At 39.5% G+C, this 16,387-nt stretch overlaps 1 protein-coding gene across 2 annotated transcripts in view; it reads left to right on the top strand.

Annotated features, from left to right (window-relative positions):
• Positions 1 to 16,387, top strand: part of ARMC1 (armadillo repeat containing 1) — a 61,114-nt gene that overhangs the window by 3,106 nt on the left and 41,621 nt on the right. For both annotated transcript variants that reach the window (XM_019527730.1, XM_019527729.1), the window contains exon 3: positions 4,591 to 4,682. In XM_019527730.1, the coding sequence (XP_019383275.1) occupies positions 4,591 to 4,682 (92 nt within the window). The remainder of the gene's footprint in view (positions 1 to 4,590; positions 4,683 to 16,387) is intronic.

The following is a 16,387-nucleotide window of genomic DNA, read 5'->3' as shown; positions in this document are numbered from 1 at the left end:
TTTGGGTTAAAAGGAGAAAAGCCAAAATTCAGCTTGTTGCATACAGATGTAGGAATGTATCTTGTGGTGATGGTGCATTTGTGATTCTGGATGGGTCATGTAAACAATCTGAATCATAGAAAATACAGATGCAAATGATCTCAGGAGGTTATTTAGCCCATACCTGGGCCTCAAGGCAGGATCAACTATCCTTAAACCATCCCTGGCGCGCACTTTTTTTCTAAGTTGCTCTTAAGTGCCTTCAGTGATGCAATTTGAGAGCAGGTGAACAGTCTTGTGCCAAGATGGCAGGGAACTGAGGTCTGTTGTGGTTGGCATGGGAGAGGAGTGTGGAATTTGAGCATCAGAAAAGCAAATTTAGATTAAATCTCAGATAAAGCTTCCTAACTGTAAAAATGGGGTAACAACATTGTCTAGGGAAGTTGTGGAATCTCCTTTTTTGGAATTTTTTAAGAAGAGACTGGGTAGGAACCTGACTGACAATTTATGAGGAGTGAATCCTACATCTGTACTGGAGTCTAGACTAACCTTTAAGGTCCCCTTGAAATCTATGATTCTACAGATTTTTCTCAGTCTCTCTATTCTAGTGCTTAACTTAAAACTGACAGTTTTAAAGTACTTCTTTATGTCTAACTGAAATTTCCCTTACTGCAATTTAAACTCAGTAAAGTACTTGTCCCATTCCCAGTGAACATGGAGAACAGTTTACAGATCTCTTCACTGCATTCATCTCTGACATTGAAACCTGTTGTTATGCTTTCTTTCAGTCTTCCTGTTTGAAGATTAAACAAACCCACTCTCTCTTTCATTGTAGGTAGGGGCCACTGTAGTTCAGGCTCTGGTGGGTGGAAACATGCCCTCCCTGCAAGCTTACTGGAGCCAATTTCAAGCTTTTCAGAGTGGACTCTCCCCTGCCTGTACCACTGAACAGCAACATGGAGGCTATTCTTTAGCTGTTTTAAGGAAGTAAAGCTCACCACTTACTAAACAATAACTTTTAAGTAAGTGGAGGGGGAAATTCCCCTCCACTTCCAGGCAGCAGCAGCAAAACAAAGCAAGTCTTGGGACAGCCATGCCAGGAGGGGGGAAGCCCTTGTGGTGGGGGCACCCTGTGTCTAAAACTGGGTTCAGCTTTTTGGCTGAAGCCTTTCCAGTGCTGTGTCTTGCACTCAGCAGTGCTGTTTACACATGCCAAAAATGTAGTTTTCTGCTTTCCATCCCCAGCAGTATGACGTTGTTGGCTCATATTTAGTTTGTGTGTTCTGTTATAACTCCTAGATCTCTTCAGAAGTGCTGCTGATTGCCAGTTAATTAACTAGAATTCATATACCATACATAGAAAAATTCACCAAACTACTTGTTTCTCATGTTACTTCTCCCCACCCTTTAAAAGGTCAGATGACCAAAGAGAAGCCAAGCTGTCAGGTTTTGATTTCTTTCTTTAAGACATTAAAAATCAGAAGTGTGCCTAACCGTTTTTCTTAAACTTTAGTAAGACTTTGAAAAATAGAAACTTGAAGTTAGGTTCCTGAATTCATATACAGGCTGTCAAAAAAAACTTTAAATCATTAATGTACTTCAGTATGTTTTTAGGGCACATGTGAATAGTTTCATTGACTTCAGTGAAATAAATTGTGCACTTATCTTTAATTGCATGCTCAAGTATTTTGCTAAAAGAAAGCTGATCCAAAGTCCATGACCTTTAACAAGTCTTTCCTTCAGTGGGCTTTGGATCCAGCTCTTTAATCACCTGATTTTCAAACGAGCTGACTCAGCAGCCAGAAACTCTTACTGAAATAAATAGGAGCTGTATGTGTTTGGAACTTTTTATTTATTTATTTATTTATTTAGGCTTTCAGATACCTTAGTTTTCATTTAATCTGTGATAGATGATTATCTTCATCAGTAAGGGACTAACTGGTCAAAAACTCTGTTCTTTTGAATCAAATGTTGGCGAACATTTTATTTAAATTAAAACTCTTTGGTGTCAAACAATAAGCAATACAGTTGATAATATAGTGTTCTGCCAATAGCAAAGTGTGTGTTTTTAATATAGGTCTTTAATTCCAATTGCAGTCTTTGCTATCCAGTGGAGATTCACTCATACTAAATCAGACTTAAGCAAAAATGTTAGTGTTGGAAGGACAAACATGTCAACAAAAGAAAGCAGTTGAAAAAGTATGATGCTTTTGAAGGCTAAACACTTGAGAGAGAATCCCACGTAAGGAATGAGCAGACTTTCAAGCTATGTTATCAAGTTATGCATCATACCAAGTACTTGTGTAAAGGTCCTATGGTATCTGCATGTTATCAGCTTATTGTTCATATATGTACGTGTGAGAGAGAGAGGACCTGGAACTCCAGTAGGTATACAGAGCAGAGCGCAGTATTGATCTTTACATATTTCCCCTAATCTGTTTACTCAAAATACAGATAACAGTGGGATTGCAAAAGTACATTAAATAAATTGTGAGATTTCAGATTTTAACTGCAAAACTGTGGACATACGCAGTTGCTGGAAGTTCCTGGTCAGCTCTGTATCATGAACATCCACCTATAAACACTTGGAAGCAAAACCTGAGGCAGCAAATAAGCACACGTTTTAGGTTTGACTAACAGCAGTCTCAGGGCTCTAAATTGGATAAAAGCCAGATGAAAACTGTAAAGTCATTAAATGAAAGGCACTTCTGAAGTTCTGCTGCAGTCTCCTTAACCTTTCCCAAACTTTTCTTTTTTGTTGTTCAGGAGAGTGAGTGCAAAGTTCTTCTGTAGTTGGTAGAAATAAACTGAATTGCTGCTACCTTCAAAAGTTACGGAATCCAGAAAAATGAATTCAAAGAAAGTGTTAGCAATATTATCTTATACAGTAAAATCCCAGTTATCTGGCATGAGTGGGGAATGGGGGGTGCCAGTAACCTAAAAATGCCAGTTACCTGAGGCACAGTGGTTTCCAGCCGGACATGGAGGGCAAGGGGAGGGGAAGAGTTGGTGGCAGTGTTGCGTAGTGGTGGCGGCCACCGCGTGTGAGCTTCCTGTCCCTGCCTGCAGCCGGCCAGCCAGAAATTCCGATTAATAGAGTGTTCAGATTACTCAAGTGCTGGATAACAGGGATTTTACTGTATTTGGAAATCTTGTGAATAAGATGCATCTTAAATTTTATGTTTTCAGCCCTTTCCTGAAAAGCTGTTGAAAAATGTAATGAAGAAAACACAGATTTTAATCTTGGAGGCTGAAATGTTGTGGCCAGTATCTGTATTCCCCACTGCAGAGCCCGGGACCACCACTGAGAAATAATCTCGATTTGTGCTTCTACTCTGTGTACATTAAAGCCTGCCAATTAGGCAAAATACTGGGGTCCAGAGTACATGCCCAAGCTCTGCTTTGTTACTCGAGAGAGACCGACAGTGGCACTGGGGTGCTACATGCATTGAAGGCTGACCCTTTAATGCATCTGAGCATGGGCATGAAGTAGGAATGAGCATGTGGAGCTTGTGTTTTGGCCAGAAGACAGGATAAATCTAGCCAGATTTCTTTTGCATGATGGTGTCCAGCATTCTTCCACCCCAAAAAGTGTCGTATTTTAACAGCTTTCTAATACAAGGGCAGTGCATATAATGATACTGTCATTTTTCTATCTCAGTCTTCGATTGATTTGTTCTGAGGCTGCAACATCCATAGCATCCTCCTTGTGCTATTTTAGCTTGCAAAACTCTTCTTTGTAGCTAAGTCTCCAGCTATAAGATTACATTTGTCAAAATGTTATCTGTGTAGACCTTTATTTTTTAGGCTGACGCTCTGAGAATTTTTATTCTTAAGTGTTTTTATTAAGTTTGGTCATAAACTGTGAAAATGTTGTTGGGCATGTGGAGCGTGAATAAATATAACATTTTCTTCTACTTAAAGAAAAAATCTTTAAAAAAAAAAAGGTCACAGTTGATCAAGGACAGAAGGCTTAGGAGAAACCTCTTTTGCCTGTTGTGACAAATTATGTTTAACTTGGTTAACTTCTGGGTCAACTTTACAAATTTCAGCTTGCTCACTGCACTATATTAACCATGCTAGTGGCATTTCTTACAATAGTCTTCCAGTGTGGAAGGTAGGTTGCCTTTTATCTGTACTACAGCAAGTGGGCCAGAATGATCCCTTGCCACCTGACTCTGGTGCATTATAGTTAGAGATGCCCCTCCACCAGAGCCTGAGGTGTCTGACTGCAGTATGGCACAGGGATAGCACCCCCTTTGAAGCCCCGGGCAGCTCACTGGTGTGACTGAGGGGGGTACCCCTGCTGCCAGATCCAAAGGCTTTGTGGACTGGGGCTAGCCTGAAGGGTGTAGGCTGACCCTTCTTTTAGAGAGGCAGCTTGAGCATGCAGTTTGCTGCTGCTTTCTTGTATTTGTCTAACACCTTTGGGATGTATTTGGAACATTAAAATAGCATACATGTTAAGCCTCCCACACTTTTTTTCTTTCACAGAACCATGAATTGTTGAAATGACTTGAAATGTTAACAACTTGAAATGTCAGAAGTAGAAATTAACAGGGAATACTAGATGCAAAACTGCTAATTGCTATGATCTCCCACTTCTCTTAGGCTCTCCGTTATTTGGCAGAATGTCGTGCCAACAGAGAAAAGATGAAAAGTGAACTGGGTATGATGCTGAGCTTACAGACTGTAATACAGAAGTAAGTCTTGGGTGGGCTGCTACTTCTGGCAATGGGTCATACTGTTTTGTGCAATGAGTTAATGTAAAATAGAACTTTATTGCCTGGATTATGTAATGGATTTTGTAAGTGCTGCCTTCATTTGTTCCTCTACTGAGTTATATGGTTAAATGCAATTAAAAATATGAATTTCATGCAATATATCAAATACAGTGGTTTTTTTACACTATAAGCATTCAGTTGAGAAGAGGTTGCCTAGTGAGGAGAGTTGCTTGAACTGCTTTTTTTCTGGCAGAATCCACAAATAGTCTAAATTAGTTAAACTTACATGGTCACTGACCCTTTTTTGACATTTCCACCAAAGAATACTACTTAGGGTAGTGATTTTTGTGTTACGGAAAAACTTATCTCCTGGGATCTAGATTGAGGCCATAAACCCATTACACACATATCTTGAAATATTCAGGATTTGAACAGAAACTAGAGGTGAGAAGTTTCTTGCCCTCTTATTGGTCCTTTGTAGCCCTGATTCAGAGAAGCACTTGTATATGATTTAGTCTTAGGGGTCCCATTGAAATAATTTCATATGTACATTAAAGTGGGCTAGTATTTGAGTACCTTTCTGAACTGGGACCCAAGTAAGACCAAATAGAAGGGTTTCTTAAGACCAGTGCCTCAGTTTGAAAAGTAATGAGATAACCACTAATTGGCTGAAAGACAAAAGTGAATAACTTGCATTCTAAGGATAGCAGGCTTGGGGTATTTTAAGTAACAATCCTTCCTTTTATCCATTTTCAGTGGAGATGGTGAAGAGGTGAAATATTTTCATATAACATTAAACAAAATGCATTTGTTTTTAAAGTATGATGGCTCTCAATTTCTGGAAGAAATTTGATTTCCTGAAATTTGCCCAAAAGTACAGTTTAAAAAAAAAAAAGGAAAAATATGCTGGGATCATCTCTTACAACTGGCTCAGTACCTGTAACACTGTTTCACCTAAAATTAAATCGTTCATGAAATTGTTCATCCTTGAGTGTGTGCCTCAGCCACAGCAGGAGTTCTTGAGAAGAGGGTTAGAATCCTAGAAAAATCAGACTGGAGGTGACCTCAGGATGACATCTAGTTTAACGCTCCTGTGCAAGGCACAACTGTCTCTTCTAAACCACTCCAGACAAGTGTTTGTATAACCTGCTTTTAAAAATATTCAAGTGTAGAAATTCCATACCCTCTCTATTCCAATGTTTCATGGCTCTCATAGTGAGAAAATTCATACAATTAGGCCCCCGCTACATGTTCACGTAAAGGTGCAATGGGATCTAATGCAAGATCCACACAATCAAGTGTGATTGTGCAATTGCATATTAGATCCCAGGCTCCCCCTGCGCTGGCAAGAAGCAAGATCCATGTACCTGTGAGCCTGAGGGATTGGGGCAGTTGATCTCCCAGGCATGGGGGTTTCATGCTAGAAGCTGCTGTTGATGCAGGGGAGACTCTGCTACGCTTGCAAATTAAAGCTCAGTAGCAACCAGCTGTAAGTTAATACGCATTTCTGAGGTTTAACTTTATAGCTGGTTGAAGCTTTTTATCATGTGAAAAGTATTTTGCACATGTAGCTGGTCTTAAGGTAACTGTGCAGTTAACCAGTTAATTGTGCAATATTTGTAACATGTAGAGGGGGCCTTATTCAACCAAAATTTCCCACATAAGCATTTAAGTCTACCATAAGGCTCGTGTGTGCGGTCTCTTGGTCTCTCGCTATATTAGTCTGAAGTCAGGCAGAGCTGGTGCCAGTCTGTCCTACCTTCATCTTCTCTATAGCCACCCTTCAGATATTTGAAGGCTAATATCAAATCCTGTCTTGGTCTTATTTTACCCAGACTAAATAATTCTAAATCTTCCAAACTGTTCTTGTAAGTCATGTTTTCTTTGTGTTGCTTTCTGGTGGAGTCTTTCTAATTTATACAGGTGGTTTGGTTTGTTTTTTTTTTTGTTTTTTTTAAATCCAGTACTTAAAAATGGTCAGTTTTCTGGGTGAGGCCTCATCCCTGATGAAAAACTTACTTAAAAAGTTAATTCAAAGCTTAACATCTTGGAAGTCTGGAGCACAATACAAAAGCAATAAATTGCAGCTTGGGAGGAGAGATCAAATAATGCCTTAAGGTTCAGATTATTTAAGAAATCAGAAATGGGTGGGTATTACCCTAGAATGAGGAAAACTGAGGTAAGAAACTGGCTGCAGTCAGTAGAATTTCTGATTTTATCAGTGCTATATTCATTGCTTTCTTACACTTCTGTAGCATCCATCTGAAAGCTTTGTTAGGCCCTTTTGTTGCCACTGTGATAGTAATAAAGTTAGATGTATGCCCATGTGGGATAATGTGAGAGGCAAGGATTTTTTGGAGGTGATGCCTTTTATTGAACTAACTGCATGTTCTGCTTTTTCTTCCTATGTTGGATGGCTGTCATGATATTTTTAGTAATATGGTACAGTCTGCTGCATAGTAGTTAGGTTATCTCTTAGTTTAGAAGCATAAGTATGTCCCGTTTAAGTTGATCCCTTTTGGAGCAGGTTAAGTGAAGAAGATGGCTTCTCAGGTTTTTTTTTTTTTTCCTGAAGTTCTCCTGCATAGTTGTTAAATGTATGGAGTTGTGTGCATTAGCTAGAGGGTTACAGGTAAGTCCCCTTGGGTTGATGTTTATATTTCTTGCATAGGCTTAGAAATGTTGCTTTGTAGTCCAGCTTTTTTCTTTAGATCGTGGATTTTCTACTGTAAGTTACAGATTTTGATATCTGCCCTATTGTGGTAGCATTAATGACGTAGCTGTGATGATCCAGGAATTGAGAGAGGCCAGGGATGTTTTGGGGGTAATATCTTTTATTGAACCATTTCTGACTTCTGACAGTAAGTGAGGCTGAATGTTACCCTCTGTTAAGCCTCAATAATTTTTCACTTGTCATTTTTCTTATTTCCTCATTTCTCCAAAATAACTCCCAGCCCACCCCTTTTCATTATCCATTTCACCAAACTGCATGCTGCAGTGATGGCAGAGTGACAGAGCCATTTTTTAAAGCAGTCCGATAACACTATTTTTTAGGCACATGTACATCCTCCCATCATAAACCATATAGCAGTGGGGTGTAGAGCCCAGCCCGCAACAGGCACGCGCCCCTCCCCGGACTTCTCCTGAGGTGCGCGCAATGGTGGGAGACCCCCATGTGCCCCATGACAAACCACCTGGGCTTCGAGCATCCCATGACCTACCCTGGGGCCCCACTCGCCCCTGCCCCATTCCTTCCCTCCCTCCCTGTAGGGGCCTCAATCAACCCCCCCCCCCAACCACGTTTTTCTTTTTTCCTGATTTTTACTTGCTGTGAATGGACAGTGCTCCACATGTTGTTTGGCTGCAATCCTGGTTGCGTGCAGGCTCCATGTCCATCTGCGTGCCCTTCTTTCCCCCCCCCCCCAATACAGTCGCCCGGAACCTGCACCTGCCTGCCTCACGGCCCTCTGTGCTGCCCCGCTTTTAAGGGGGGCTAAGCTGCTTATGTTCACAACCCTTAAAAATCACTGTGTGGGGTGAATTTTGTGGTTTCCACGCAGTCCACAAAATCGTGATTTTTCTCAGGGCCCTATCTGTAAGGTCCCCCACTGCCCTGCCTTCTCCCTAACTTCAGACTAACATGGTTAACTGCTTTGCTTTGCTTTGCTTTGCTTTGCTTTGCTTTGCAAACTAGGGAAGTGTTCTTGTGGGAGTTAGATTTCCCAAAACTTTTCAGAAAGCTCCAGCAGGCAAGGGAAATCTTGACAAAGTGCCAGTCAGTTCCAGTTGAGGAGAAATATGTGGCTTGTCTAGATAGTCTCCATGCCTTTCCCAGGACCATCACTGGAAAATATGCTCTTTTTATATGCTCTGAGTGAGTGCATACCAAATCCCAGAAAAAAGGCAGAGTAGCCAGTTGGGATCAGTCTTCAGTGCAGATGCTGCTTCCTGTTGCCGCATGTGCTCATAGTTGCTTTAAGTCACCTATACTATTTCATTTTCATTTGCATGTGCTAAGTGGGCATTTGTGCTTCTTAGTAGTAATCCCAGGTGCAGGGTGAAGGCAATGTAGGCATGCCCAGGTTCTTTAATTACAGCAAAAGCAGTGTAGCTTGTAAACCACCCATGTGTCAGCCAACAAATGTCACAGCGCCACCTCTTTCTTTGCCCTTAAACAGGGAACAAATCTACGCTGGTACAGATAGATTGCAGGTAATGGGAAGGAAATATTTTTGTGGGCATAACAGAAATACCACATTTGATAATTGTAATTCTATCTTAGTTCCCTTCATGCCACACTGAATAAATCATTGGTCCTGTAGAACTTTTAGTTCAGTTTTTTAACATTTATTATAATAAGTGGTTTATCTCAGCAGCGAAAGCAATTCCATTCTTTGAACTGGCTACTGGACAGACTCGCTATTTATGTGATCTCATAGTTAAGGACTCAAAAAGGAGTATTACAGTTGCTGTTACTTCATTTTACATTGTGTAGAAAAGCTGATCTCTTGCTATCCCCAAAATAACAGTAACCATTGGAGGTCACCGGTACTCTATGAAGGCTGAGGGCTTCACATGTTTGATTCTTCTTTCCTTAAGAAGTAAGCCCTTTATCTTTCACAACCTTCTCCTTTCTTTTGTAGTTGAGAATCTAGGTGTCTTCAGGAGAGGGATGAACAAATATACTTAAATACCAATATTTTATACTTTCTTTGTAGCGTTCCAAGGTTGTTATAAGAAACAAGTCCTATTATTCAATATATTACAAATGCATAAGAAAATATTCCTCCAATCTCAAGAAACTTGTCGTCTCTCCCAGTTGGTGGGGAGGGGCAGTGGGTGATGGGCAAAAAAAAAAAAAAAAAAGAGAGGAGAAATGGAGAATTGCCTCAGAACAAAGTCCTTCAGTGTGTTCCAGAAGATATCAGCAGGTCTTTAATGTTAATCTTGTGTAGTCATTGGCTTTATGAATGGTATGGAGTACTTAATGTGTCCGTATGGACTTTATAAAATGTTATTAACTGCTTCCAGGATTAAAATTAATTAGGATTTATAGCCTACAAGGAAATATACTCATTTTGTGTTCAGAGTGAAAGTGACTCTTGATGGACAGTAAAGGTCAAAGTTCACAGTTTTTTCATAACCTTTATGAACATCATAATGGTACTCTTCCAATATAACTAACGTGTATTAAAAAAATACTGATGGGGAATCAATATACCAAATAGTTCTTATTACGGAATGGCAAATTACTGAGAGTAAAATTGTAATTACTTAGCTAAAAGAGCTTTTCGAGAGAGTCTTCCTTTGCCAGGATGTCAGGTTTAACAAGCTGAACTAAATCCAGCACATTAATCAGCTCTTCCAATTTATTACTTGCCTAAGAAGATTAGGGCAATTAATATGTGTTTAATTACACGGAGTCCCTTGCAGATATGGTGAAATACATGCACTTCTGTAATTCCAGACTTACTTAATTTTGGGTAGTCTTAATTACCTGTAGTTTTTGAAAATTTAATTATTCTCCAGAAGTGAAAAAAGTTTAGATTTATTATGTCTCTTTGACTTTACCTTTAAAAGTGATTCTGATAGTATATGCCAAAACTAATACAGGAAGAGATGCTCTGTCACACTCGTTTTATCTGTTTATTGTTAAAATACTTATTTGTTTAGGTTTTTTCCCTAAAAAGTTTTCTCCTTCTCAGCAGGACCAAATATTAGTTGGCAAGAAATATAAATTGAATGTTAAGGGATTACTGGGCGGGGAAAGTGTTGGCCACTAGTGTTAGTTGGAAGATATCCTTCAATTTCATAAAAATAAATGTACAAATATTCACTTATTCCTGCATACTTTTGATAATGTTTGGTTAAAATTTTAAACTTGCATGTTTGAAGGAATGCAGTCCAATAAATTCTGAAGTGTTTTATTTTTCTGTTCTGTATTTCTTATAAAATCAAGGAAAAGATTGGCGATGGAGTGATGGAAAGTCTGCTTCTTGAGGGCAAAACATAAATTGCTTATTTGTTGGGATTGTGTATTAACAAATTGTTGCATTTTTTTAGTTTGTGTGCTTTCAGTGTTTTTGTCAGCAAGAACTTGGAGAAATCCTGTAATGGCTTGGATATCTTAACATATGGCTTGGTACAAGAATAATTTATAAACTATATTGCAGAGATACATTCCCTTTCCTCAAGGGTATTAGACTGGTTAACTAACCTTAAGCTGGACTTACCATTGTTGCTCCAAGACAGCCTATGAAAGAAGGAAAATGTGCTTGCCAGATTTTAGGAACTGACTAGAACTTCATGTATAAACATGTACAGCAGCAATTCTCAACCATGGTCCTGGGGCAAGTTGTGGTTCCTTGAGATCCTTTCAGGGTTGCCTCGTGGTGCTACATAAAGTTAGCAATGTTAGGTACCCATACACGATTCACAGGAGAAACCCGGAGATTTCAAATGGGAGTCCATAGTGTTAAAAGCATTCTGACATGTTATGGTTTTATGAGTTCTTTGCAACAGAAGAATTGCTCTATTTTTTTCTGTAGTCAAAAATGAGCAAAAACTAAAAGCTGGCATTTTCTGAACTCCTCCTTTCCCCTCAGTCTTAACGAATCATGCCTTGAGTCTATAGAGTTTGAGAACCACTGATTTGGAAGATACTTGTATAATTTTAGAATTTCTAGTGTTCTGCAAAACTTAAGCTTTTATTTTACCTTGATATCGGGTTTCTGCCCCTTCTGCAGAGACTCCCTGTTCAGGAATATGGAGGCAAAGAATTAGTTAAAGAGGTCAGCTTTTTCGTTTGCCTCAATCACCAGATTGCCAAGCCTATCCCATAGGGTAGGACTTTTTAAGTACATGGGAAGTAAGAAGAAGGCATCAGGTAATGCGGGGCCCCTACTTTTTTATCAGTGATCTGGATGTGGGCATGGAATGCATGCTGTCCAAATGCGCTGACAACATCAAGTTGTGGGGTGAGGTGGGCACACTGGAGGGGAGGAATAGAATCCAGCTGGATCTAGACAAATTGCAGAGGTGGGCAGATGAGAATAGGATGGAATTCAATGCAGACAAGTGCAGGGTGCTGCATCGAGGGAGAAGGAACCAGCAACATGCCTATAGGCTGGGGAACACCCTTGTTAACGTAGTGGCAGAAAGGGATCTTCGAGTCATTGTTGACTCCAGGATGAACATGAGCCGCCAACGTCAGGAAGTGGTCAGTAAGGCTAACCGCACCTTGTCGTGCTTCTGCAGATGCGTCACAAGCAGGTCCAGGGAGGTGATTCCTCCCCTCTGAGGCATTGATCAGGCCACAGTTGTAGTACTGCATCCAGTTCTGGGTGCTGCACTTCAGGAGGGATGTGACTAGCATTGAGAGGGTCTAGAGGAGGGCCACTTGCATGGTCAAGGGGCAGCGGGGCAGGCCCTACGAAGAGAGGGTAAGGGGCCTGAACCTATTCAGCCTCCACAAGAGAAGGCTGAGAGGGGATCTGGTGGCCATCTATAAACTCACTAGGGGGGACCAGCAGGAATCGGGGGAGGCTCTGTTCCCCTTGGCACCACCCAGGGTTACTAGGAATAAAGTCCACAAATTGTTAGAGAGAAGGTTCAGGCTGGACATCAGGAGACATTACTTTACAGTTAGGGCTGCCAGGCTCTGGAATGGGCTCCCAAGTGAGGTGGTGCTCCTATAGATTCATACATGTTAGGGTCGGAAGGGACCTCAATAGATCATCAAGTCCGACCCCTGCATAGGCAGGAAAGTGTGCTGGGTTCAGATGACCTCAGCCAGATGCCCATCCAACCTCCTCTTGAAGACCCCCAGGGTAGGGGAGAGCACCACCTCCCTTGGGAGCCCATTTTGGATTTTGGCCACTCTGTGAAGAAGTTCCTCCTAATGTCCAGTCTAAATCTGTTCTCTGCTAGCTTATGGCCATTATTTCTTGTGACCCCCACACCTTGATTATTATTATTGGCCATTATTTCTTGATATGACCCTGACACCTGTTCCTGCCTGGGGCAGGGGGTCGGACCTGGTGATCTGTTTAGGTCCCTTCCGACCCTAAGCACTATGATACTATGGTACTGTTCTGAATGTAAACATTATAGTCCTGTTTTCCCCAGTTTTCAGTGACTAAGTGAAGTTCTGAAATTGTATGAAGGTTCTGTTCATCTCCAATAAGTGTTAAAGCTGATGCAAAATAATTGGAAGTGGTATTAATTTTAATTGCAGGTCACAATATAAAAAAAAACAAACTTGTCAACATGCTGAATTCATTGTGCCAAGAATTACTTGAAATGGCATACCCCAAAAGAAAGTTGTTCTGCATCTCTCAAATCTGTAACTGATTTAGTTATGATAGTCTGCGTTGGAATACTGGATTGGCAGAGAGGTAGAGTATAGAAATGTGAACAGAGTGTGGTTTTTGCTGTCAAACTGAAGTTACCAAGCAAGGTCACTATATTCCTGAATTTTTTTAGACACTGGCCAGCTGCAAGGTTAAAGTGTTTAAAAGCTACTCTCTTCAAGATGCTGAGGTAGTTCTGTGATATGCTGACTCTGACAGCTCATTAAAATAAAGTGCAAAGATCATTTTTGATACTTTATTAGTTTTTTAAGAGGTAACAGATTTTGATTTGAGCGAATTTAGTAGCTGCAAAGGTGCCAGGTTGTGATCATATCGGAAAACAAAGTCTCTTATAGAAAAGAGTAAAGAACATGATGGACAGTTGGCAGTGCAAGTTTTCCTTACTAGCCAGTATTGTCTCCACACTTAGCTTTTACAGAGCACCTTCCACAGGTGATGCCAGTTTCCTTTATATTCAGCATTTGGCCCCTCCGGCTAAATGTGTAGTAGAATAAGATCACAGACTCAGATGAAACTTGGCAAATGGTAAAATATTTTGTAAGAGCTTGTGTACCCCTATATATGCCAGTATCATCTTCTTGCACCTCTCCCTTTCTTGTCTCAGTGGTTATCCTGGTTTGGATGTGTGTCCCACATGTAGTTCTGTAGGTCTTCTGGTCCCTGACTAGAGCTCTTAGGCAAATAAGTATCCATACAGAGAAATTGATCAGAATAACTATTGCAAAACGAGTTATTCAGCAATACCTATTACTGAATAGCAGACACTGTACCAGATTAAAAGTCACTTGCTTTGGGATAATTACTTAATCCAAAATGGAGAAATTATTCTGGAATAGTGTGTTTGTATCAGGAATCATTCTGTAATATCTATTATAGTCAACCTCCTAGCATAGAAAAATCCTAACTAATAATTTGGGGTGAACTAGAATTGGTGACCTATTTATTCTGTTACTTCTAGTTTAATACTCTAAGAATCATCTGATTCACCTAACAACACAGACATTTCTTGAATTGCTTCAACCTCTTATGAATACAGCCTGTTTTGGCCAGGAGTGAAACTGATAATGCAAGGTTCATCGTAAACATGTAAATATTTGCAGTATCAGCATGGAAGTATCTTTAGGAGTACTGTAACTGGAAAAGTTTCTTGATATATATTGTTTTCAAAGCTACCTACTTATAACTTATACTGCCTAATTAATACAGCAGTATAAAATATATAGGCTTATCATTGTAAATGTGTTTTTATAGCTTGTAAAATTATTGCATCTTGTGACCTTGTCTTAGTAAAAGTGTCGTTCTTTGGTTTTGCAGAAATCTAGAACTGTTGGTTCAGAGATGATATCTTTTATTAGGCCAACTGAGATGAAAGATATCATGTCTGAACCAACAGTTCTAGATTTCGGCATTATTTTTTGTCTCAGACCAACATGGCTACCAGAGAAGCAAGTCATAATTGTGTAGCAAGTGTGCCAGAAGCGCATAGATTCTGGAAGCAAATCTACATCACCATTTCAGCTTTCCCCTCTATGGTGAAAAGTTCTTAAAATATAACTGTGTTAAAATATTTAGCCCTGCAGTTAGCATTATAACTTCTACTATCCACAAAACTTACTATAACGCATGCACAAAATAATGTTTAATCCCCACCCCCACCTTTAACTTTTTAATTAATTTTAAAAATTTCTTACCTGATGTGAGTGAGGTTCGTCGTCCCTCAAGCTGCACATATAAAGTGCTGTAGTCAGGTACCAGGGCTTAATACTAATTGGTAAGGCTATCTGTCCTGTATAGCCATTATGAAAGGGCAGGAATGGCTCTGTAATAACAGCACTAATGTCTTATAGATGAGGGAGGAGTTAAGAGATAGACTAGGAGTGTTGCCCTCATCTTGTATTATCATTGCAAGTGTTGTTGTGGCGGAACATGAATATTACTCTTGCCATAAAAACTATGTTAACTTACGTGATTACTGTTCACTACTGGGACAAGCTGTTTTAACTAGCTGCTGTGAAACTCAGCATGGATTTCCATGTCAGTTATGCACACTTTTGTTTAGCAAATGCTGCTCTGCAGCCTTAAATTAAGTTGAGTAATAGGGTCTGGTTTTTTGAAAGAATGTGTCCATATGGTAGATACCAAGCTGTGGAAAATCAAAAGTTGATCTGCCTTTTAGTATATAAATAGCAAGAGTTAAATGAAATTGGATGAATAGCTTGGATAAGCATGTGGCATATGTTCAAATCTGTTATTCTGTGCTTGAGAGTTGGGTTTATTCTGATGACTTGAAGAAGAATAGATTGAATTAGCAAACACTTCCAATAGCTAGCTACTTTTAAAAGTATTTTTAGTAAATAAAAAAATTAAAATAATTAAAATAGCTGATTTAAGCAGAGGTTAATTGTTGTATGTTAACCCTGTAAAATACATTTTAGAGATAAAAATGCATGCGTGTAAATCCCTATACGCACCCTTCTTGACACTCATTTGTGATAGAATATAGATGGTCAAAATACAACATCTGTGTGCAAATATGCAATTGTATATGCAGACTAGCTGAAGTACCCATTCTTTGCCTAGGTTATTTTTGTAATTGCAGTGTTTGTTTATTTTCAAAGAACTTAGTACAAGATATTTAGGTAAAAAAATATTGTTTATTTTTAACGAACATAGTACAGTATGTTTAACATGGAGTGAAAAAAGACAAGGTCAATATAATAATGAACATTGAACTGAATTTAGTGCATCCAAAATGGAGTGGTACCAGTTTATCTAAGAAGTGAAGTAATCCCAGTTGGTGGAAGCCCCAAAAAGGGTCATGTGAAAAATAATCTGCCTATAATTTTCCTCAGATGGTACTCGGTGATCCTGGAAGGTTTAGAGTAGATGGGACCATCCCTTCTCAAGTTATAAGTGAACATACATACAGACATACATTCCTTGAAATTCCATTGTATCTTTCAGTAAGTTATCTTTCTGTAGTAGCTAATCTTTTTAGATCTGAAGGAGATGAGTTGAATGCTCCTCTCCTTTTTACTCCTACTGTACTTAAGCAAGGTTATGGTTCATTAAAGTAGGTTTTCCTCAACTTTGCAGCTTCCTGAAGGCAGAAATAAGAATATCTTGGCCTTATATAGATGAAATACATAGTGGACCCTTATGTTGCAGATTAATTTTTCATGGATACCTTCTGTCTGTGTTGGACCACCCATGTTTTTCTGCTTTTTGATTCTTACTAATTTAAAATTTGCTGAGATATAATCCAGTGTTAAAATTTCTGCAATGCAAGTCAAAAAAAAAAAAAAAAAAAAC

This window comes from Gavialis gangeticus, unplaced genomic scaffold (assembly GCF_001723915.1).
Source record: "Gavialis gangeticus isolate Ggan-Ray unplaced genomic scaffold, GavGan_comp1, whole genome shotgun sequence".
Lineage (NCBI taxonomy): Eukaryota > Metazoa > Chordata > Crocodylia > Gavialidae > Gavialis > Gavialis gangeticus.
The sequence above is the reverse complement of the archived record's forward strand: the minus strand, read 5'-3'. Positions and strand labels throughout refer to the sequence as shown.